This window comes from Phaenicophaeus curvirostris, chromosome 5, assembly GCF_032191515.1.
Source record: "Phaenicophaeus curvirostris isolate KB17595 chromosome 5, BPBGC_Pcur_1.0, whole genome shotgun sequence".
Lineage (NCBI taxonomy): Eukaryota > Metazoa > Chordata > Aves > Cuculiformes > Cuculidae > Phaenicophaeus > Phaenicophaeus curvirostris.
In genome coordinates, this window is record NC_091396.1 from 43699935 (window position 1) to 43725726 (window position 25792).

The 25792-nt window shown below is 36.0% G+C and overlaps 1 protein-coding gene across 1 annotated transcript; it reads right to left on the bottom strand.

Annotated features, from left to right (window-relative positions):
- Positions 1–1290: 1290 nt before the first annotated feature.
- On the bottom strand, positions 1291–23855 carry SEC23A (SEC23 homolog A, COPII coat complex component). The gene is made up of 19 exons (XM_069858469.1): positions 23614–23855; positions 22430–22487; positions 22074–22160; positions 20755–20991; positions 20564–20643; positions 19498–19642; positions 19008–19166; positions 18048–18163; positions 16897–17020; positions 15698–15778; positions 13860–13949; positions 12471–12577; positions 11324–11477; positions 10557–10634; positions 9327–9488; positions 7802–7888; positions 6197–6352; positions 5528–5593; positions 1291–2730 (listed from the first exon to the last, which is right to left on the bottom strand). The coding sequence occupies exons 1-19, from the start codon at positions 23832–23834 to the stop codon at positions 2641–2643; spliced, it is 2298 nt and encodes a 765-aa protein (XP_069714570.1). The 5' UTR covers positions 23835–23855; the 3' UTR covers positions 1291–2640.
- Positions 23856–25792: the final 1937 nt, after the last annotated feature.

The following is a 25792-nucleotide window of genomic DNA, read 5'->3' on the forward strand; positions in this document are numbered from 1 at the left end:
AGCAGCTGTTTTATCCCTTGTCCTGCAGAAAAGTTGCTTCTGCCAAGTCTAAAGCGATGTGTTTTCCACAAGGAAATTTGACCAACCGTTCTTTTGATTTCCAATCTGTGTTCAGACAAAACTAAATATTTAAAGATGTCAGTGCAAAGGCTGCAATCACAGTTAAACAGGTCAACCCTTGTAAGAAGACAGCTGCGTGCCACGCCTATTGCACAGACCAGCAGCATCTCTTCACCAAGAAATCTGGTAACACAGAAGCTATCAATGACAGCAAATAGCAGCAATTTATCTTTTTTAAACCACTTTCTCCTGGAGCACAACCCTACTTTTTTATTTTAAATGTTGATCAATTTTCAGTCATAATTACAGCTTACCTACTCTGGTGAAGCTCATCTGACCTATGGAAATGTGCCAGAGGTATTACATCAATTGTATGAAAGAGATGTTAAGAGGTTACCAGGACTGGATGATTTTCACTCAGTTCTTAAGGAAGTGAAACATCAAAGAGCAGAGGTGCCAGGTGTGTAACTGTTATTGCAGCCAGCCACTGTGCCTGCTGACTGGCAGACTGCTGCCCATGTCACCTTCATCCACAAAAAGGGCTGTTGAGGCAATCCTACAATTTACAGACAGGGGAGCTTGATCTCTATCCCTGGTAAGATGTTAGAGGCCATAATAAAAAGCAAGACTTACAATTACGAGCCTATGGATAGATGTGGGCATTTGGGAAAGAGCCAGCATGCTTCCTAGGAAGGAAAATCCTGTTTCAGCTAATCACACAGGGTCATTGGAAGAAGCGAATAAGCAGGAAGGTAAAGGTAACACATCAGATTTATTTGGATTTTCAAGAAGTCTTTGACAATGTTAAATAATTGACGTTGCAAAAGAAACTACTGTTGCCAAGTGATTGGATAAAAGAAACTACTACAAGGTGAAAGCTGGTTAAAGAGTAGGAAGGAAAGCACAAAAAACCCCATCTATTATCATGACTTGGTGATGAATTATTAGTCAAACAGCATTTAACTGCCAAATAAAATGGACATATTTAGTGTTTATGAGAAAAAATTGTTTATTACCTAAGACAAAATAAAGTCAAAAGGTCTACTGAACTTCTATCTCCTGAACTGCCACTAGTGTGAACAGTTCAGTATCTCTGGAAATTAAACTACTGTGATACTAATTATTACGTGAAGAAAAGTGGTGAAGTTATTCCAAGCTTTATCATTACTACCTTTATTTCCACATTTTGTTTCAAGCACCAACAGAAAACTGCACGACAAATACAAAAACTGACAGAAAAACATGTACTTTATTTGTATTGAGACAAAAGGAGCTCATCTCATTTAGACTGAAGAAATTGAGAGCAACTGATTTAATCGAGTTTTTGACAATTTACAGAAAACAGGGGAAAGAAAAAAAATCTAATTCTTATCACACCGTTATATGACTGAACTTCCTATGTCAAAACCCACTCTTCCTTTAGTCTTGGCACAATTTTTTACTGCCCGCTACCATATTCCATATCTTAATTTATCAATATGTCATATTACCTATGTAAACATCTGTTTTATATGTAAACTTCAACAACTAATTTATCAACCTTAAAAAAAAAAAATCAAGTATGAACTAAGTATCAAATGAATTACCGCATATTCTAGATAATATTGTTTTAACAAGAACTATAGCCTGTTGAATTCATAAGAAAAAGAATGCAGAAACAAAAAGCAGACGTGCAGCGTCATACATTAGTGTAATAACACTATAAGGCAATAATAAAAAAGGTAAATATTTATTTTTTCAAAAAAGTATACTCACCAAGACAAAAATCAAGGCTGTACTCTGTCAGTTCATTTTGGTAGTGTGGGATTTTTTCTTAGCTCAAGCTAAAAGTGCTAACTTTGGAGCATACTTTTCTGTTACTGTGTTTGATAATAGATACTTTTGTCAAAAATATAATGTGTGGATTTAAATTCTGTGCAATAAGATTTTTTACTTTTTCAGTTCAAAATCTCTGGTGGAAACAAAAATTGTGTTCCTGAAAAATGAAGTAGGCCAAGTGGGAAGAAATACTTGAAATTTAATAATGAACAATGCACAAACAGTATCTCTGCAGAAAAGAAAAGTTCAGCACCCTAAGTAAAAAAACTGAGTTCATACTGGTTTTATATGCTTTTTGTTGCTGCTTTGTTCACTTCACGCTCAAACTGAGCAAGCAGAAGTAGTCATGTGGCAGTCTGGAAAGCCCAACATTATCAAAGATTTCCTTTGTTGTTCAATGTCCCTTTGTAGTGCAGAGAAGAATCAACCTCAACCATTTAAAAAGGAAACTCAGATCACAACTCAAAGTTGTTATAAATTATCTCAAAGTAATTATAGTATCACAGTAATCAAAATTACTGTTCTTTTTCCTCTAATTATAACTTAATTTAATCTACTACCTGTCATTTTTACAAACCGCAGTTCACATTAAAACATTTGCTGATAACAAAAGCTTTTCTTTGAAAACAACACTGTTTTATATCTAGTCAGGCAGCTTGTGCATATCAGAGCATTCTGTCAAGAGAGGTATGGAAAAGGGTAAAGGAGAAAAAGCTCAAATATGGCTACAGCTTCTCTGTGCCTTTAGTACACTGCAGAAACTCAGGCAGCACTAGAGACAGCAAGTTTCTTCAGATGATCCATAAATACTTGCAAGCTGACATCATCAGTAAGAATGGGTGCTCCAGACTCCTATAAAATAAAAGGAAACGAGGAGACTTGATTATACTCATTGTGGAGAAAAAGCCTTCTAAGGCACAATACATTGCATGAAATAAACACTTCATAAATTTAGAAAGACCTTAGAAGTGTATCACTGCTGAAATCCTCTGGTAAAAAAACAGCAAACTGTACATTTACATAAATTTTCATACATTTACATAAATTCAGGCGCAAACCACAACCACACACTCTTCCATATTAATGCACGCAGCAATGAGCTGCAGTATAGCAAGATATTTACAAGAACCATACAAAATTTAGAGTTTTTGATAGCTCCCAAATGCTAATTTACATATTTTTAAAGGTAAATAAAACTTGAGCGCCATAATTCCTATATCTTTTCTACATCAGTGGAGCAGACAAATGGTGACAGAAACAGAACCACACAAGTAATACAACTGACAAATTAGTATCTGCCACTGGAGCTCAGACAAATCAAAACGGCAAAAGGAATAAACAAATCCACTATGGGTCTGAGTTGACACTGAGTAAAAGTCGACAAGCTTTCTCAAGGAGAGCTGGGCCTCTTCCAACATGAGCACAGAGGCAGCTGCTGTCACCACTATTACCACCAAAAGAAGCAGCTTTACCTTGGAGACTCGGAACCCTCCATTCTAGTAGGTAAGGAGGCGGAGTATTTTATTTGCTGGAGAAAAACCAGCAAGGTGACAACATACAAGTCTGAAAAGTACCTGAGAATCAGCACTGACTTTTTACAGACCATCTTAAGATTTGTTTTCAGTTCAAGCAAAATTTAGAGCTAAGGCATACAATGAGAATTTAACTTTTAATTAACAGTGATTTAGTGACAGCCAGCTGGGCATTTGGCAAGATTTGTACCACTGACCTCCTCCTTTGTTTCAAACTGCAAATTCCCTATAGTTTCCAAGAAATAAAAAAATTTTAAAAAGGAGCTGAAAATAAAGGCATTCTCAAATAAACGTCATATCCAATATAACCTGAAATTTTCAACTGCATCTTCAAAGGCTAACACAGTGGGGAGTGTGTGCCCTCTACAGGTCAATGTGGACTAATAAATTTTTCTGCACACTCATCCACAAAACTAAATGACATTAAACAATCCAGGAAAGCCATAAAAAAAAAAAAGAGCAGAACCAATTCAGTTTAAAGTTTTACCCCGGCAGTTATAGAATCAGAGAATCATTTAGGTTGGAAATGACCTTTAAGATCATCAAGCACAACCATAAACCCAACACTGCCAAGTCCACCACAAAAACAAGTCCCTAAGCACCACATCTACTCATCTTTTAAATATCTCCAAAAACTAACTCCACCACTTCCCTGGGCAGCTCAGTGCTTGACAAATCTTTGGGTGAAGTATTATTTCCTAATATCCAATTTAAACCTCCTCTGGTGCAACATGAGGTCATTTCCTCTCATCCTATGACTTGTAACTTGGGAGAGGAGACCAACACACACCTCTCCTTTCAAGTAGTTGTAGAGAGCAATAAGGTCTTCCCTCAGCCTCCTCCTCTCTGAACTAAACAGCCCCAGTTCCCTCAGCTGTTCCTCATAAGACTTGTTGAGCACAGACACTGTAATACCACTGGGGAGATAAACACAACATTTCTTATGTTACCCTATAACTGAATTATTTTCAACATTAAAAAAGAAAGCTGTGTTTTCTAAAATATAACAGTCTCACTTGTCCAGCACAGACTATTTTTTTAGACAACAGTTCAAAAATTGTTTTCTATTAGCATTTACTTATGGAATACTGCTTCATTTGCATACTAATTAAATGCACAGGCAACAGTTGTCTTGTACTGTTAGAAATGTCAAGACTTCAAAAATTTCCAGGTAATGTTTAGATAAAAACAAGACCTTTCAAACTATGGCATGTGTGTATGTTGTGGAGAAATATGCCTCAACTCTGGAGGCAAGAAAGCTGGGTTCAAATCATGCTGTCCCTGACTCAGAACAAAGTTTTTAAGTATTTTCACTCTGGACCTCAGTGCTCTTCACTGCCTGAAGCTTCATTATAAGCAATATCTATCTGTGAATTAATGTACTCTGATAAAACTTACCCAACAAAAATCATGGGCATAAAATTGCTACAGTGCTCTCCTACTCAAGACTTTAACACTTTAGCAAAATAGTCTCAAAGAGCAGCTAAAATGTAGCTTCAGCTGTCTGATGCCATTGCATTTTCATGAGAAAATGACACTGCACTGGCATTCACCCACAGTAGTGTTCCTCTTTCTGCTATAAAAGCTGAATATGGAATAAGAACACGAAACTGGGATGCTCAAGAATGCAAGCTATTCCAGAAAGTTTAACTTTTGAACTCCTACATAAAGATATAATTTGAAAAAACAATTCCTGATCATCTGGGCCTTAAAAATTCAAGGAAACATCACTACGATGGTACCAGTGTAATCTTCAGTTCTTGCTTGCAACTAACTTCAAAATTTATTTCTCATATTGCAAAAATGCCCCTTGGTCCTTATGTGTGGTAAGTGCTCTCATTACAAGGAATTTGAAGGTATCTGTCTAAAAAACGTAGCTAGACATCAAAGCAGCCTAATAAGAGCTTAAAATAGCAAACCAAGTCATTCTAGTCTGAAGAAATTGAATCCATTTTTCTTAACTCTTGGAATTTTGGTGGCATCAGGCAAAAACTACATTTCTTTTCCAGTATCAAAACTTGGCATTGTTATTTATATATACACAATGTGCCACTCATTTCTGAAACATGGAAAAAGAAAACCATGCACACAAGCTTCATCAGTAGATTTAAACTTACCTGTCCCCATGCATACATATTGTTATGAGTCTGAGAGGGATTTACTTTTGAAAGCAGGAAACGAGCCTTTAGAAAAACAAAAACACAGGGAATAAATTAATCTCTCAAATAGAAGTTTCTTGTCCTCACAAAAAAAATTACATAAGCACAAAGTATGTCATTATTCAGAGAAAAAAACATGCACAGATACCTATTCATAAGAGCAAGTAGCACCTGCATAAATAAAGGCGCGCCCTGGATTTTATAGCTATAATGCAGAACGGCCAACAATTCTTCAATGCACCAGAAAGTACACTTTTGTCTTTTTCTAAGCATTAGCAAACAGGAATATCAGTATGACATTAATTAATAAGTTTCAAAAAAATAACACAAAGATAATTCTGGTATTGGTCCACAGACCCTGACAAGTACAACCTTTTTTGTCTTACACACCTCACACAAGGAATCAGGAGTCCAAGTCAGCATTGTAAAAATACTAATAAATAACAGGATTCACAAATCAGGCAAAAAGCTGCTATTAATTACGTGGCTCTGTAAAAGCTTTAAATTTCAAAAATGTTCACTTGTAATTTTCACGTTTTACTGCAGAAATGCATGTTTACTACGAAAAATTTATCTTGACATTACTAACACATCACTTCCTAGATTATATAAAATATTTCACCATACCTGGCTTCCTCCATGCTCTGTATCAATGTATCTGGGCATCGGAAATCTAGAATGGAGAATTTCTTGGGCATCATCTATTGGAGCTTGGAGCAAGTGGTGAAAATTTTCATATTCTGGCATATCTTGATAACCTGATTTACGCCACTGAGCTATGGTCTAAGAACAGAGGGAAGAAATAAGTTTAGAACTAATTCACCAGTTTTCTATCTTAAGAGGATATACAGGGCTTTTCAGAGGAGAATGTGCCATTGCTGGCCTCCTTTCTATCACTCACCCCTTTATGCACTATAGCATGCAAGTTAATTTTTAAAAGCCAAAATGCAAGTAACATGCCAGTAGACTTCTTTTTTTAAATGCTAACAATTTATGGCCCATCTGTATTTCCCTTTTTTGTCATCCTTCGTACGCTAAGTATTTAGTTCATGAGGTCAAGGATACCACCTACGGTTATCTAATATGTACACCTACAACACGTAAGAAACATACTTACACTGCTATTTACCTTTCAAGGCCTTTAGCACAGCCTAGAAGCAAAGTTCCTGCTCAGGGTCAGCTCACTGATACAGGCTGTGGTCAGAAAAGACCTGGAAGGGTTTGCCCTCTCCTTTGCTTGGCAATCACTTTCAAGCTAAGGATCTCATATTCCTGGCCCGTGCCTGAGCTGTGTTGCAGCCATGCCAGTGCCTGGCTACATACCTTACTCCTTTGGATCCCCAGCTGGGGACCCAGCTTCTCAGCTTGAAATGGGATCTGCCTCAGGCCGATCAACATGCCTGGTGACCCGGACTGGAGGCTCATTGTGGCTACCGCCCGCAAACTACTCTGCTTGCCCTGCTTAGGTACTGTGGGGACAGGTTCTCATCAGCAAGGCCTTTGCCTGTCCAACAATCATGCTCAGCTCCTTGCTCCCCTTCCCTCAGGAAGCAGCCCATCCCTGCTGCTTCCTGACAGCATCTTACAAAAATAGAGAGAATATTTTTCTACTTAAGAAGTGTTAAAAGTTTAGAAACAATTTTAAAAAATGCAGCTATGAGGACATGATACAGAACAGTATTTATCAAACTCTCAGCTGCGAACTATTTACAGTTGCATAGTAGTAAAAAGCAGCAGCTCAGTCCTTCCAAGGAAGCAAAGCACTAGCAAGCCACATTCATATTCATATGAATGCCTATCTACTTAAGTGCCAGAAGCAGTTTCACGCCTTCAGGGCGATGAAGAGGAAGGGTGAACATAAAACTTGCTGTTCTGACTTCCTATCCCTGAAACACTAATTTAGAGGTCTAAAATAAACAAGCCAAAAGCAGAGGAATGGTGAGGGGCGTAACACTCTCAAAAGTTGTAAAAATGCTGATCTATAATAAATAATCTGCATATTGAAGCTAATTCATCTTAAATTCATCACAACAAACAGGATCAAAACATAATATCCAGTATCTGTGTATAGGCATGTTAGGTTACCAAACTACAAATATAAATTATGAGTCTGCTATCAGCCATGCAGATGACAGGTCGAGCACTGGAGCATGTTAAAACTGGGGATTGACTTTAATAAAGTAGCACTTCTTCTGAAAAAAGAGAATTTATATACAAAATGACAACTCTTACCTCTCCATGATAAATAAGGATCTGGAAAAAGGTATCCATAAGGAGAATGCGATCTGGCAAAATGCTGCTGCTATCCAGAAGAACAGGCTAAGATTTAAAAATAAACTAAAAATTACCAACTGATGCAGAACTGAGCAATCAGATGCATTATCAGCTTTTTTAATCAGTCACTGAATTTAAGGATTTTTTTCAATCACTTACTAAAGCTCCGTATTTGCTCGTTTTCATGTTATACATCTGCAACCCACAATCTCACTCTGAAGTTATCCAGCCTGATTACGAATATATAACTTCATGAAAGTAATAAAAAATGTATTCAAGAGCTGAAGCCTCTTTTCATTACTATGCACTTTTCTAGTCTTGCAGGTGCTCCATATTTACCTATACAATGCAAATAATTTTAATGATATTTCGAGATCTAAAGATGCAGCAGTTACTCAAGTATAAGATTTGGGGGTTGGGAGTTGTTTGGTTTCTCTTCGTCTTCACCTTGCAGTTTTATTAGTGTGCATATATATCCAATACTGGTTATAGTACATACTTATGATTTATGAAACTTGATGTAATACTCAAGGTTTTAATTCACCTTTCTGAGGGCAGTGGCACTATATCGCCACTATATGATTTAACTGAATCAGTGCCATATGATTTAATCGGATCAATCTTATTAAGGATAACAAAAATATTAACTATTCCAAGAATCCAAAAAGACTATTACTTGTTCTACACTGAGGTGTCAGCTCCTGCTTGATAAGGCTTCTCCTCTGCAACACCCATGTTGCTAATTGTTAATCATACATAGGAGAATGATCTTACACAAACCACCTCATTAATTTCAACTCCACTTTTAAAAGCTTTTTTTAATCCCCATGGAATACTCTCAGAAAATAAAAATTTCAACAAATGTCAGAATTCCAGCCAGCCAAGATCCTTGCCTACTGTGGTTTCTTTCCACCATCTTACTACTTCCTTACTCTCTTTCATCTATCAGACTACTTTGGTTGTCTCCAATATTACAGTTCTCCAAGCTTCTTGGAAGATCTTCTTTTTATTTCAGGTTTATGCAAAATGTACCATGATAAGGCATGTACTAAATCTGTTTCCAACAGTAACCACATCAAAATTAGAAGCTTTGAGTGAGGGTGCTAAGATAGAGGTAATTTTGCACACCTTGAAATAAAAACTTTTTTGTTGATATTTACATCCTGGCACCACAAAACAAAAGCAGAACTCCTATAGCTCTAAAAAACTAACAGATCCCCTCCCCATTCCCTAAACTAACCTCCCAAAAACTAACAAATCCCCACCCCCTCCTCCCTAGTTTAAAGCATCATCTCTCCACAAAGCGACTTTGTTTTCAATATTATGCTACATCAGAATTCTAAGACAAGACTTGTTCATAGTATGTTCCCTATTAAATGAACATGTTTTCTCATGCAATAAATTTTAAAAGAACCAGTGAGGACAACAATCATGTCTCAAAACAGCATCTTTTAACCTACTACTGTGTTACATATAATGATACCTCTGGAGGTCCATTGAAAGAGTAGGCATAAAGAACCGGCTGAACCATGATAAGCGACTGGGTTAGATCTTGACGCATAAAATGATGACGATAGTATGAGCTCTCATCTGGACTGTTGTTAAAAACTTGTAAGAAGGGAGATCTTCTCAAGTGAAACATAAACTGCAAAACAAAAACCACGTGTCTGAACTTTCACAAACAAAAAGGAGAGTTGCACAAGGAAAGAAATGTTTTCCACAAACCACGAGACAAATGCCATGACAAAACTGAATTCCAATTTCTTTAACATTTCAAACTTGTATATGCATCTTTGCCAGTTTTTATATACTGTCATGAGAGTAAGACAGACATCAGTATGGATAAACTCACAAAAGCAGCTGTGAATTAAGAGAAAAGTTTAATATTTCTTCTTCTCCAGTACTGATAAATAGTTTGACTGCATATTGCCAAACCCTTACTTTACTGTGAGTTTTACCGTTCCTATGAGGCTGTTCGGCTTGAACACACAAAGCAAGTTACGGCATGTGAACAGAAAAAAAGAACATTAACCACAGCAAAGTTGAACTTCACAGGTAGAATGGAAAAAGCAAATCCTTTCATTGCTGAATCAATCTCTCCAAAACACTTAACCCTTTGAAACAGCCTGGTAAAAAACTCCAATAGAAATATCACGAAATTCTATGAAGAGTCCAAAAAAAAAACATATCAGGAGCAATCAGATTGGAGGAATTTATCAGGATGTATTATTAGCAAAGGAACTATTCAAAGTTTAATATAACAAAGCTCAAGTTCACTTCATCAGTGAAGTGTTTCTTTTCAGGTAAGTATTATAAACCACATAGGAAAGAAACAACAAAGCAAAACTATATATTTTATCATGTCTTCTGAATTTCGTCATTAAAATTGCCCTTAAAAAAATTTAAGAAAAAAACAGTGCCATTATCTGAGCTACCAACTCAGATGAGAGAAGGATTCCATCATAGCAGAAGCAAAAAACACCCACAGTCAGAGGAAGTTTAGCTGTCAGGACAGAGGGCAAAAGGCAATACAGCAGCACGAACAGTAGAAGTGATTTGCCTAATGTCACATGCCAGGCAGTAGTTGGGGGCAGGAGGTCTTTTAATTCTGCTATCCAGTGTCATGCCTTATTTTACACTGTGCTTACACTGCTTCTTCCTTCATTAAGCACTCTCTCTCTATCCCTTATAGACACACCTTCCTTCTACTTACCTGTGGGTAAAGTGAAAAGGTTTCTGAAAATCTGAAAGAGCTTGGATCATCCTTGTGATATTCTCCAAATTTCTGACACTGAAATAAAAGAAAAATTTATCTGAATTAAGAAACATACTTGTTCAGTCATGCCATTACTGTAAGCTTGTTTAACAGACACATGATGTGAGGTGCTTACAGCTTTGTAAACAAACAGAAACCTAGCAGAAGCACTAAGTTCTTTCTTTAACAAGCAGCAACTTCCTTGCACATGAGGCTTTAATGGGTTTTTTTGTTTGTTTGTTTTTTCCTACAATTGCTAAGCAGAGTTAGATTATAAGCAGCCCTGGAAAACATGCTTGAAATTATATTATTAATAACTATTTACTTACAAGTAAAAATAAAAAAAAGAAAGCTGAACTTTTGAAAATAAAGAAATTCCATATGGTTTTCTTGATCCTTTGACTTCTTTTTTTTTCTTTAAAAATATTTCATCTACAATAGTAGAGAAAGCTTTAATTTCTCTCAATTGCTGGCAATTACCAACTGCTAAGGACTAAGGAAACATTAACAAACAACCTAAAACCATATCTGCTCCTTATTCCTTTTAAAACAGAAAATCTTAGTTACTTTTGCATACACACTTGTGGAAACAAAGCCTTCAGATCTTTTTTTTGTTGTTGTTTTGTTTTACTTCTGAAGAAATAATTCCTGAACACTAGTCCTTTAAGACAATACATCTGGAAACAAGAAACCAATCTGACTATTTCAATAACAGTCCTTTTTACCAGTCGTATAAGTTGTCTGTCCAGCCACCTAAGCACATCAGGCCCTTCTTCTGTCTCTGCCCTATACACTGCCAATCTGGCCATGAGAATTGCAGCAGCTTCCTGGTCAAAAGATGCAGCAATGTTTTGAATCTGTGTCTGTGCATCTGCCCAGCTGCAAAAGAAAATGCAAGTATTAGCATCACAGGGAAAGGAAAGATGCCCAACCTCAAAATATCCCTTCAAAAATAAGGCAAAGAAAGCCGTGTTAGCAGTTTAACAAACTCATGCTGGACCTTCAAAAACCTACGAGGTGTAAATGAGCAGCCTCTCAGTTAACCATTCCTTAATTAGAATTGTCTCTTATTTGTACAGATGCCATGCAATCAATGAAATAAAATATAATTCCACTTATAGAACATTTACAATATTAAAAAATATTACTTATGAAAGGTAAGTTACAGAAACCACTCTCCATTAAGATAATCACACATTCCCACACCAGAAGTATTCTGATATACCCTGCTTGTTCTTTTCAATTTATCAGGTGAACTACTAATCTGTCCTTTCATGAGGCACCAAGAAGATTTTACTAATGTAACTAAACAAGATGTTTATATCAACAGTAAGGGCAATGCTTTTTTATTTGATAAACTGAGTCTTCCAACAAATTAACCAATCTCCTTTGGCTTAAAGGAAATGTAATTGAAAAAAAGTGATGCATAATTATATGCAGGCTTTTTAAAATTGTGAAGTAAATTGCATCAAGTTGCTGTTGGAGGCTAAACATGGAAGAACAGGTATTTAGACCTGCCTGAACTGCAGCAAGCACTCTTAAGTTATCAAGTGATCTGTGCCATTCCCTCATCGGCCATTCCCAACTACCTCCTCAGTTTAGGCCACAGACTCTTGCTCAAAGCCTCATCTTCACCTAAAATGATTTGGACTACTCCAGGACACTCCCATAACATCATTATACAACCACTGCAAACTCTCAGAGAAGAAACAGTCCACAGGAGAGGCAATTGTCTCAAAAGTATGATCACACCTTCACCACCTGTAGCACTGCATATCCCAGAAAAACAGGTTGATTACAAAATCTAAAAATTACAAGGCAAATATATACCCTGCATTTTTTAAAAAATTATTCAGCACAAGTAAAACGTACTTTCTGGCAACTGTGGTCACTCTGATACGTCTCTGTCCACTGGAATGCTGGTACTGAGTCACAAACTGGATTGCACCACGTCCTCCTTGAGGAATTGGAGCATTGTGCTAAGTACGGGAGGAAAAAAATTAAATGGGAGGTGAATCTTGAGATCTTACAGTATAATTTAGAAACATATAAACAAATTACTAGAAAATGACAAAATTCTTAGCAATAGACAGCTTAAGTTACACAAATGCCTTACATAGTGCTTTTATTATGTTGAGCACCTTTACTAAACATGGCTAGTAAAGCTGGAGACCTTTAACTAATGCAAGGAGCTGCCTCCACCAGAAACCCCTAAACTAGCCAATGCTCTCTCCCTTCCATATACTCTTACAGAGACAATACTTTCAAAGGGGCTGTTAAAGATGTTGATTTCATTAAATTCTGTTCGAACATCACGTGATTCACTAGAATTACAGTGCAACAAAACCAATACCACTCTAAAACATTGACTAACAAATCCCAGAAAACACCACTGAAACAAAGACCAGAATAGAGGTATAAACAGAAATTTCAAACTCTGGTCAGTAGAAATACTGGTTTATATGCTGTTAACAAGGCATGCAATTCCAAAACAGAAGGACAGTTGAAATCAACTATTACACACCATGACTACACCAGTTTTAGATCAAACAATAAAATGAGACCAAAATAAATACGCAAAAAGTAAAATGAAAAATGGCTAAGGTAAGTTCAAATTTCAAACCTTTGCATAAGTTATAAAGTATGAAATATAGCGTATTACATATATAGAAACTACAGTCAAGTCATATAAATCCTGAGCTTGAAATATCTGGAAGAAGAGAAAGTACTAGAAGGCAGTAGCACATTTGCTTGTCATGTTTTTATCCTCTTTCCTAGCACCCTCCCATGGAGACAGAAAACCAGGCTATATCCCCTAGAGGTATTTCAAGGAAGCCACTGTTTACTTGCAAATACTGAGCAATTAAAACAAATTAAAATGTAACATTATGGAGTAATTGACTTGTAATTAAAACATCACAGAAACACTGAAAAGCACTTTTAAATATACAGATTACAGTATTTTCATATATCGTAACTGAAATACATTTTAGTAAGTAACACTGAAAAGAAAAATTTTACTTAGAATATCAACTCCATCCAAAATCTGTAAAGCTCTTCGGTTCTCATTGCCATATTCAAGAAAAAGATTAGCTAATCATTAAGCTGCTAGTGCCCTTCTCTAAACTTTGACAACATAATAGCAATATCATTTCTATCCCTGCTACAGTGGTTGGGGGAACCACACTAAAATTCAGGCTCCTGCAGTCACATAAAACAAAAACAGAGTGTTTTGTGGACAAGTAGAAAAATATTTATTACCTGGTTGACCACCTCAAAGTACAATGCAAGTGTTGTCGTAGGGTTAAGTCCACAAATCTTCCACTGACAAGTACCTCCTGTTCCAATCTCCTGCAGAAAGGTATTATAATACTTTTACAAACTAGAAGTATTATTTTACTTTGTGAAGTACAACATCTGACCATCATAGATAAGTGTTACTGACTACTTGGTTGTAAGTTTTCTCCCTGCTCACTCTGCCAGCTTCCCAAACAGTCTTGCAAAAAATAACTGCAGTGTTGGATGCAAGAATAATAAAAAAGGATGTGGTTGCAAAAGATTAAAACATTAGAAAGAGAAGGAGATAGCATTAGAAAAATGGAAAAAGCAAGTCAGAAACAAGAAAAAGTACTAGACTTTCTTTAAACAGTCGCAAGAGAAGAGGTAAGGATCTCACCCTAAGTGGAGTAAGTCTTCTGAGGTGCACCAGGAAAACTTCCAGTAGATGGCTTACACAAGATATAGTATATAGTTACATTGTGTTTGGTAACTAACAAGGGAGATGTGCAAGACAGTGATGTATTTCAAGTGACAACTGCTTTCTGTCATCCAAACAACATAAATACCCAGAGAAACCAATTAAAATAATCAGTCATTCATAATGGACCCAGTGAAACCACATTCAAGGAAAATTATACTGGCAATATTGTCACTATGTCATTATGTTAAAGACATTAAATTTAACATAGTGACATATGCGTCACTATATTAGAAGCATTAAATAATTGTCCAGTCACAACTTGCAACAAGCTGCATGCATCTACATTTCAGTCATATGCTTTACCTCAAATATTTTAATTCAAATAATTTGAATTAAAAGGGTTTTGGACTAGAAATTAATTATACCATAACTGCAAGGCAGCAGATATGAATTCACAATGAAATCTTCTATTACCTTCCATGATTTAAATACATAGCTCAAGTAAGGTCACGTTTGTTTTTTGCATTTTTAACTTTTATTGTAATATATACGATTATGCAGGTGACAAAATAAGAAAATCTGTACGACACCACTAAAAAAAAGGAAAAGAATACATTGATTATATTGAGATTTTTAGTGTATAAAGATGTACAAGGAAAATTTAGACATGAAAATTGCTTGATTAAAGCAGGCCATTTGTAAGCACTTTCATCCTGCAAAGTGGTCTACTATGCAGATTGTTAGAAACAAGAAGTGACACATTTTTTTTCTGGTTTCTTCCAGGAACTGTTTTTGATTAGCAATCAAACACAAAATTAGATTGTAATAATATTACTTGACAAGAAAGTAAGTGATTATTTAAGCGAATAAATGTAAAGGAGTTATTTCAGGAGCCTGTAATAGCTGGGTATTCTAACCAATTAATCAAATATGCATTTGGTGAAACAGGTATGCAAGTGGGAAAATAGGGTCAAGAGAAAGGGGATGTCTCCTTGGTCTTGTGTCCTCTTGTTCTCTCTGTCTTTCTAAACAAAGTATTTTCATGGTTCTCTGTTTGGATAAATGGACATAGCTCTCGATTTTAACAATAAAGCACACTAATTCACTTTCTACTTGGTTTCTGCTATGCCATCACATAACTTCTCTGTAATAATATTAGGTGCACAAACCTAACCAAGCAAAAATGGATCTGCAACATCTAATACAACTTGAGTCTAATCTTGCAGTGAATAGGACCTTACCCAAAAAACTTGTGTGCATTTAATTTAAAATTGGTAAAAAAGTAAATTCTCTCTGTTCCATTTATGGAAAAGTTTCAAATTCTCTTCAAATCCAGAACTCCTAAATCCTATTTTTCCATAGTAGCATATTACCTTCATTTTCAGCAATTTTAACTTACATTTTCTGAGACACAAGGTCCTTTAGAGTTGAGAGAGACACAGGGTCCAATCGCTCCAGAAATCTTTACTTCTCTTGAAGTCTTCATATTTAGAAGGAAAACACACATTACTACGACACACTAAGAATTCAGTCTTTCATTTAACTGTTAGTTAATGAAAACCTAAATGCAAATCAGACTCTGGACACCTTCAGGAAACGTTACACATGTAAGGCTTGATACATTTAGAGAAACTTTTCATGTGCTCACTTGCTGCACTTAATTATTAACACTTTAATATAGTTTATTTGCTATACCAACTGGTACATCTGAAACAGCATGAACATAAACTACAACATGGAGAAAACACATTTATAAACCTGGTGGCCTAGAAAGTATACTGGATGTCTATTTTCTAGAAAAGTAATTAAAATATTCACAAGACGAGACTATACATACCCCACACTGAATTTATACTCTCTACCTCCTAAACATAATAAGCTAAATTCAGCTATTTATATTCTTCCAATATCATTTTGAAGGAATTTGTGCATTTTTCTAGAACTGAGGCTCCCTTTTTGCAGTTTCCATATTCTTGCAACAAAATTCACAAGAATATATACATGACAAAAGAGGGTTCAATTATTTGTTCTGGTGGTAGAAAGTTCAAGAGAACTTTACTGAACAAGGAAAAAAAATGTTCTTCTAAAAGGCAGGAGGGTTATACTTTGCAAGAAACATCATGGAAGCCCATACCCGAACCTACAGTACGTTCAGCTCTAAGCTACTCAGAGTGGAAGAGAAAACCAACACTGTAAAGTGCAGGAGTGGATTCTGATAAGGATGGGGAAAAAAAAAAAAAAGGAAAGTTGTCCTGGACTATGAAGAAAACCTAGACCTAAAACCAAGCAACACTCACTATTGATAACAAAATACATATACACAGCATTATGACTTTCTAACAGAGACAATTTTATTTCACTCTCATTTTTAACTGTCACAGAATGCAGGGTAAGGAGAAATTAGTATTACACCTAACTCACACTTACAGAATCACAAAACTGTAAAAAGATAGCTAAGCTGTTAACAGAGATGTCCAAGCCAAAGTCAACATTATCTGCTTAGCACATCCCTAAGGATTCCTTAAAGGGTGGAGATTCCACGGTTCTAAGCTATCCTATTCCACTGTTTCACTAACACACTGCATTTTTTATTCTTACCTTTATTTCTAATGTACCACCAAATCCCATTTTAAATTGCCCTTGCATATCTTTTGTGAATACTCTCTGAAAGGTTTGCTTGAATAAAGATGTATTGAATGAATCTCCCATTACCATGTAGCCTCTAAACAACAAAAACAAAAAGAATAAGCAAAACCCTCAAGTGAAAACAGATTAATTATGCAATAATTTAGCACATGGGATTCCTATACCTTATGTCTATTGAAGGCTAAAACTAATGACAGTTAATGGTGAAACATGTTTTTTCCTTCTTAAAATGGACTATCATTAAATTAATATTTTGCTACAATGTTAGGGATTAATTTTGTAAGTGATATTTTGCCCAATCAGCATCTGAAGGTCATTGTAATTATAGTAAGTAACAAAAGCCTTCACAGGGAAAATATTATACTGGACTTCAAAACTCCAAATGTCTCACAACCTTGTCAAGCAAAGTCAGTTAGCTACTTCTAGTATTCAATATTCCACACCTATCATTGCATCATTTTATTTTGAGCAATTCAGTCATGATTTCATATTTAAATCTATGCTCAAGAAACACAATTTGGTTTTATGCTTAGCAATATCCCAGGGATGTAACTGCAAAGGTTGCCACCCATCATGAAATATCATGTACTACATTTACAAAATAGTAATGGGAGCTATTACTGTTATTAATCAAAAATTATTAATTAAATTACATCATTAAAATATATAAATAGGTCAAACATTACACTCAAAAGAAGTTACAGAAGTTTTCAGGTAGATACTCAAAGATAGAAGACAATAGACACAGCAGAACTAGAAATTCTCCTGTATGTAGGATGTAAGCAAACAGAAAATAGGAACAGCTGTAAGAGAAACGGACAAACTACACATTAAGGCTAGTTTTGCTGGAACAGCAGAAACAGCACCCAGTAAGTCACAAGAGCAGAGAGAAAGACCAAAATTACACTGTAGTACATATAAAATTATGGTACAAATGCAACCATCATATGAAGGGTCTAGGGGGTTGTTTCGTTTAGTTTCTAACATAACAGATTTTTTTTGTTTCTTCCTGTTAAAATGATTTCTTAGAAAAAAGAAAAAACACTGCAAACACACACCAGCCTGCACCTTCATACACTACTTAAAAAAGAACAGGCACATACCCAGTGTAGTTCGGACAACACTTCATCTCCAGAAGACCAGTCTGATCCAATGCACACGCATATATGTCAATAACATGACCATTTGTTGCAGCTCGATTAGCCAGGGCTTCAAAATGCTAAATTCAAGATAAAAACACAGTTAATAGCAATTTACAATGTGAACTCTCATCTCAAAACTGAAACTCTTATTAAAACCTCAACTCCCAAAATATTTCTAAATCAACATTATCAGACTTTATTCGCATATTAGTCCAATACAGGCTAAAAGAATTTTTGTCCTTGAAGTTAAAATTAAGACTGGAATTTTCAGCACCTCTTGTTGTTCTTCTGACCAGCTAGGAACCTGACTCTCACTAGACAGTCCAGGAGTTGCTCTTTAAACTACAAAATTACCTTGATGTTCTCTTCTTAAACCATGCATTATGTACTAGATCCAACACAAAGAAGTTAATTTACCCTTCTGATCTCAAGTGTCTGTAACACCAGACGCCTGTGACTGAGCTAATCATTTAAGCTCCCATTATAATCATCTAAGATTAGTTCAACGTGTATTGGATGCAGTTCACCTGCTCAAATGTAGGCTTAGGGCAAAATGAACTATACCTAAACTCAACTGCCTAACCCTCTCGTGACTAGAGAGACAGTTTTGAGCACCTGCCTTAGAAGCAGACAGCCTTACTCTAGGTACATCACTTAGTCACGGCAATCTTCTCTGACTTACACCAGGAGAATGCTCCAAAAGAATTTTAATGTAAAGCTAGACAAAGTCCTAACCCAATACATACTGAAATTTCTGAAGAAACTCCTGAAGACATACCAGTGTTCAGAGACAGGTAAACAAAATCACAGTGTCTCCCTCTTCATACGTTTGCTACTACTAAGAGTACTGCACAGTGCCAGGCGTGTAAATGTTTACTTACTGGTAAGATGCCTAAAATACCACCCATCATCATCTCTTACCTTAGTACCCTTTTTAACATACTTAGCATTGTCTTTTTCAATGTCATGCCATGATCTTATAGGTAACTTCAATTCATCCCCGACAACCATGCCAGGTCCTTGTGTAGCTGGTCCTCCAATGAACATCATTATACGTGCACCAGTATTGGGAAAAGTGCACTGCAGGAAACAGAAGACAAATACAGCCATCAAGGTTTGCTACAAATTGAACAGAAGTAACAGCTACACAGGTGTTTATCACATCGTTCAGATTCTAACAGTAACTGTACTTTTTCCCTTCAAAAACTTCAATCCACTGCTAATTCAAAGTCCCGATTTTGCCCCACTAAGCTTTGCGAATACCTACTCCATACTGCAAGGAATGATATCCACCAAAATCATTATACAAATCTAATATGCATTACTAGGGGTTTTTATACTGATTGTGGTAGCTTTCTGGCTACAAAATTATCTATTTACATATTAGCACAGCTATAGCTAAAGGTATTACCTCAAGGAGCCCTACAGCTATAGAAAGAGCCACTCCAGAAGAACGTAGAGGCCGTTTTCCTTGTGGAACAGGCCAAGGATCCCGCTGCAGTTCACCCAAAAGATCAGTAAGATTCATATCAATTTTCTGCACTGGTTGCAAAAATCTGTAAACAAATGCATGGAATTCGTTTAGATTCAAATTGTTAAAGAAAAATTGTTTCAGTTGCTCACTAGCAATACGTTAGATGAATTTTAGCAATGTCTAATTCCAGATTCTAGTCTGGATTCAGGGCAATGTTTCTGCCTCAGCAAGGTAACGCAGTTTAGTATTACTGCATACACAATGCAGTCAGCTTGACATGTTCAGCAAAGTGGTTGAAAAACAAAAACTTGTTAACCTAGAGTTATCACCACTATCCAGAAAGAACTCTATCCAGTCAAAAGAACACATCAGATGATGTCCAATGAATCTCCAAAAGAAACTCGTGTTTCACTGCTTTAGTGAAAACCAAAGATCAGAAGACACATTTATGTATAAAGAACTTTTTGTGCTCTCTGATACAGGCTGTCTAGAAATGCACCTACTTACTGGAAGGCAGATAGTGCAAAACTGTCTCTCATCATTTCATTAATTTCTTCTATGTCACACTGATATACACAGGAGAATCAAACATCAACCCACTATTTCCAAATGAGAGACAGAAGGGGAGGGGGGAGAAGTGAAAGACAAAAAAAGGAAGGCAAAACTGGATATCCACATACAAAAGGATACACTAAAGCAGCTATTAACACTTTCCAGCATATCAACCAACAGTAGCATTGTTATTTACATATCTATGATACATGTATATAATGTTCTCTCAGAACATTTCCAACATATCATCAAAATTACTATCACCCGTTATGTCTTTTCTTCCCAGTACAAACTACAGGAAAGAAATAAGCTATAACCATTAGTCTTCACATAAATTTGTGCCTGACCAGAGTCTGACTGCCAGTTGATTGTTTTCATTGTCATAAAGCAGAAGTTTTCCAGCAAATCAGACAAGCTAAGGTATGTTTTTCAGATGTTTTAAGCACATTACCTGTTAGAAGGTGGTGGCTGCTGCACTTGAGGACCCCGACCAACTTGTGAAACAGCTACTTTTGTAAGCCCTAGCATTTCCTGCAGTCAAAGACATAAGATTTCATTACAAAATTTGTTTACATGCTATTCAAATTTCTCCTTCATCATCATCATCTTGATGGTTTCTTCTTGTTTGCTTTTGTGCATTACCTGCAGCTGTTTTGCAGACAGGTCCTTCGTTCCTCTGAAAACATAACTTTTGGAAATTCCTTCACAGCCAAGCTCATGAACCTGCACCATTCGCCCAAAGGTAATGAGACCTACTAACGCAGTTGGTGGCAGCAGACTAAGTGACATTTGCATAGATTCCTTCAGAGCTTGCAAATCTTCATCTTCCATGCATGTGTCCACAACATAAAGAAATATCAAAGGCATCTGAGGACCACGCTTTAAGAAACAAATACAATCACATGAAAACCAAATTTGTAGTATGCACAGGATCAAAAATGAACACATAAAGTACATTCTGTAGAAGTTTTTAAAATTAATCACACCAATGTCAAAGTTCCATCTAACTTACCTCCCTCTCAGTATCTGGGGCTAATGGGGAATGAAACCACTTACCATAATGAACTCTGCTTACTAGAGAAGTAGTACTTCTCTACTTACAAAATGCTTACTACAGAAGAAAATTTCAGGATATCATGATAGTTTTGAAGCAGTTAAATAAATCTTTTAATATATAACAATCTGTGGCATTTCACCTCATAATTTCATTCTAGAGATCACCAGTTCTTTTTGCTGCTTCTAAACTTACTTTTCTGTATGATGAGCAAATATTCCTGTTACTTTGCATTACAAGAATTAGCAAAAAGTTGAGATCACGTTCAGCCTATACTCTTTTTTTCCTAATCCGAATGCCTCTTACCATTTTAATACTCAAAAATGGAATTTAGAGATTGCAAATCTGCAACAGCAAACGTTTGCTATTTTGGGTGTAGGTCTGGTTTTTACTTCTATTCAAGTTAACTCCTATCCTAGAGAAGGATGAATGTTAAAATTCAAACAACTGAACTGAATATGTATTAGCTGTTTTCTCTAAACCAGCTGGCCCTAAAACTCACTCATAATCATTAAATCACAAACTTAAATTCAAATGATTGATGACAGACATATCAACAGTCAGCCAAATTTAAACTGAAATCTCTTGAGCAAGCAACAGCAGTAAGTAAACACCCAGCACAAACACAAATGAAACTCCTGGTAAAGAAACAGACCTAACAGCAATGTTGCCTTTAGAAGAGGCCTCTCTTTTTGCCTATATATTAAAATCAGTTTTATTAGCCACCTTTGTGTTCTTACAAAAAGATACGTTTTCCATTTCCAATTGATGATGCATACATTCAATGTACAAATAAGGACATATGGACTCACTATCATTAAAACACAGTGAAGAAATAAAACTGACATTCATTCTTTTTGTATATTGCAAAATTATAGATGTTAGAGATTTTATTTAATTATTTTACCTGTACTACATATTCAATGCTGGAGAACTGAGGTAAAAGTTCAGCTGGCTGATTCATTTCAGATATGCCAGCATAGGTAGGAGGAAACTGCAAATAAAACCACAGAAATTAAGTATAAGCAAAACATTACAACTTCTACAAAAATAAACACAAATGTATGTACTACATTCCTCTGTAACAGATTTTCACTACTGCTGCCATGAAAAAAATCTCTATACAATCCCTGAAGATGCATCTGCACACACAGGCCGCTCTTGCTGCCTATTTCAGTTCACAACTACAAGTTGAAAAATGAGGATTTCCATTTTTACCTTATAAAAAAGATTTTCTACATTCTGAATGTTTCATTTTCTTACCTGATTTCTCTGATAACAGAAGTTGCAAGCCCAGAGTTTTGCTCGATAATCCACTTGGCTAAAAATACAATAAGAAAAGTTTATATAGCATGAAAAATATTTTTTCTTCCGATGAGTCTGGGATACATTTCTTTTAATTTTCCAAAAACACACAAGACTGAAAAAGATTCCTCCTAATATACCATCTCCTAAACACTCACATTACAATTACATAATGAGCATAGTCTTACACGGACATGTCAGGCAAACTATTGTCTTTAGAGAGAAAGAATGGATTTCAAGGAAATGAAGCAAGTAAGAAATTTAAGAATACAAACTCAGCACCTTTCTGCATAGTTTTAAGCAAATCACTTTAACTCTTCCTACCTTTGCTTCTTTTCTCTCCTTTCTCAGCCTACACCTATAAGCTGTCAGAGTCTGGGACTGTCCTGAATATACATATAATTCCCTAAATAAACAGGTTCCAACACAGCTTCCTCTCTACTGAAAATAACTCTTTTTTTAAAATGACGAGCATGCCTCCTTTTTATTAGTACTCAGATAGTTCCAATTTAAAAATGCAATTTGTACCTTTGTGTCATACAGATCTCTTACAAAGTTCTACTCTCACCTTAAGGGAAAGTAAACTTCACATGTTTTCAATGCTTATGCCAATATCACCCTTTAGCTTAAACAGCTTTCACCCTCTCTCACACCCACTTCTGATCTATCCATCTCATCTTTCAGTTTCTCTTTTGGCAAACTAAAGCAGCTAACCTGCTTTGGTCTGTAAATGAACTAAGATAGGTAATAAATATAGCTTATTTTACTCGGAAATTAAACTGTATCACACCCCAATAGTTAAAAAGATACAGCACAGCAACTTTTTACCCCAGTTATTTTCTACAGGCAAAATGCCGGAGTATACTAACTCACAAGATGTGTAGTTCCAGAAAAATAACGTACATAATTGTTCAATTAAGTACAATGAAAAGATTGATTAAGTGAAAGTCATGCTTTAAGTATATACATTAGATGTGCAAATCTATGTGCAGAAACTTCTAAGACCTAGAAGTCTGAGCTGTACACTCCTGTGAGGAGTAGTTGAACTTCCACATACCAGATCATCTCTGTAGTTTCACTGGCATTATACTAAAGTTTGTTTGTAAGGAAAAATACCAGCATAACATATGTGTTACACTTACCATAAAGGATTCAAAACAGCTCGACATGTGGTCCTGCTGCACAAGACGGGCTCATACTGAATAGGAGGCAAATCTGGCCGTTCTTTCAGAGGCGTGAAGAGGGCAGCCACTGGGACTACCATTCTTGTGGCTTCAAGACGACTTGAAGGCCAAACATTCCAGCTGAATCTAACTCCATCTCTGTCCTCATTCTGCTGGATAAATTCCAGGAAGGTTGTCATGGTCAACTTCTCTGTTTATCGCTAAAATAAAAAGATAATCATTAGCAGAATGCTGATGCAAACATTTTTAACCACTAAATATTGAATGCATTTAATGATAGTCACACGTTCAAATACTGTGAGTTACAATCCATAAACACCAAGTCAGAGTACAGAATATGCAGCACATTAACACCATTAACACTATGAAAAAGTACTTGCTTACAAAAACAGAAACACACACTGCTTTAAGGACTTTCACTAATGCTTTTAGTGACTCATTCTGCTAGTTATTCAAGAATAATTCATTCTTGTAAACTGTTTAATCCTCTAACTTCTTTTAATAATCAAATAGCAAAAAGTATTTCTCCTGGTTTTATGTTTTCTGCTGCAGCAAACTCTTACAAAAATTACTAACCGTATTTCCACTAGCTCTTGATGCTGCCTATATGCGAACATAAAGGAGTAACGACGTAATGTTCCACAAGAGTACTTTTCTACAGCAATACTAGGAAATAACTTTGTAAGAAATTGTGTCATATTCCACTACATTACCTATCAAGATGCACCTTTCAAAAACTGCTTAATCACAAATTGACCATTTTGGGCACCAACCTAAAGCACTCAAGATTTTCAGCTACATTTACGCAGAAGCTGCAGCACTGGGGAAGACAGACACTTCTGAAAAGCTCAATAGTTACCCATGAACATCTGGAAAAACCAGCAAGAAGCATACTCGCTCCCTCCAACCCCCACTTAGCTCTATACACACTGCTCCTGAATACCTGCCACATGCTTTCCAGTATATTTTATAGTATATATAGTATTTTTTCCAGCAACTAGATACCTAAACTCCCTTGCAAATAATGAAGAATTTTTAAAAAGTCTACATGAACCACTCAAGAGTAAATCTGGGAAAATACTCCTAGGTCTTAATTTAGACTGTATTAAGTTAATGAACAGCTTTTAGAAACACCAGAATCATCCTGAATTAGGACTTAACTCAGGAATTCTCACAAGCATATTGACATTCTTTGTCCTGCCTTTACATAAGCTAAGATAGATTCCTGGAAAACTCTCCATGTCTTAAGACATGGCTCTCTTTACTAAAATTATAATGGCACTGCACCTTTAGTTTCTATGACAGTTAAACTTCTCAAGTTTTTTTTTAAATTACAGTTTAACTTAATAGCTTTAGTCTAATGTTGACTTTTAAGAAAACATATTGAGAACATCCATAAAACAAGAGGAGCTCCACATTTCATAGCTAATAGAGAATAATCAACTGTCAGCATATGATGAAAGCTACAAAAAGCAGTCTCAAAATTGTTCCTATAAAACACAGACTGACAGGCAAATTTAACTCTGTAGAGTAGTCTTTTATAGTTTTCCACAGGTGCTATCACTATTATTTATCTCCACACTGTAAACAGAAATACTATGATAATTAGTCTGCCAACATTTTAATGGTCGTGTTGCCTTACAGACAGAAGAAGCAAATCTACGCATCGTGGCAATTGCATCACAGGGAGCCAAAGTACTTCCACAACCAGTTGGTCCCAAATTGCTGCAAGGCCATCGGGCTGAACAAGGCCATCAGGCAGGGGACAAAACTGAGCAAAAGCAAAGGGAAAGAATATCTGGAAGTCATTGTTAGTACAGTGGGGTCAAAGACATAAGACAATTCACCTAAGAAAGGAAAGAACAGTCTGGTATTTGAAAAGGATATAGAATCTAACAAATTTCTATCCTAATTCATCAAAATCCATCACTGCTTTGTAAAACAGATGAAGGAACTTCGAGCCTGAAAAATGGGGTACTGATACAAGAATACGCATGATGCAACTTATCTCAGCTATAATTACAAAATGAATAATCTCTCTTTTAAAATTCCCTGAGAAGACAGAAAATACCAACTTAAGAGGTCATTTCAGACATTCCATGGGCATCTGCTACAAAGTCCACCAACTCCATCTCCA

What these genes read in the sequence shown, in the direction of transcription:
- SEC23A (XM_069858469.1), bottom strand. Translation starts at nt 23,834, where the DNA reads ATGACAACCTTCCTGGAATTTATCCAGCAGAATGAGGACAGAGATGGA. An exon ending in CAGCCACCACCTTCTAACAG is followed by an intron (nt 19,643 to 20,563) that starts GTAATGTGCTTA and finishes ATTTGTTTACAG; the next exon opens with ATTTTTGCAACCAGTGCAGA. An exon ending in GACCTTGTGTCTCAGAAAAT is followed by an intron (nt 13,950 to 15,697) that starts GTAAGTTAAAAT and finishes ACCTTTCTGCAG; the next exon opens with GAGATTGGAACAGGAGGTAC.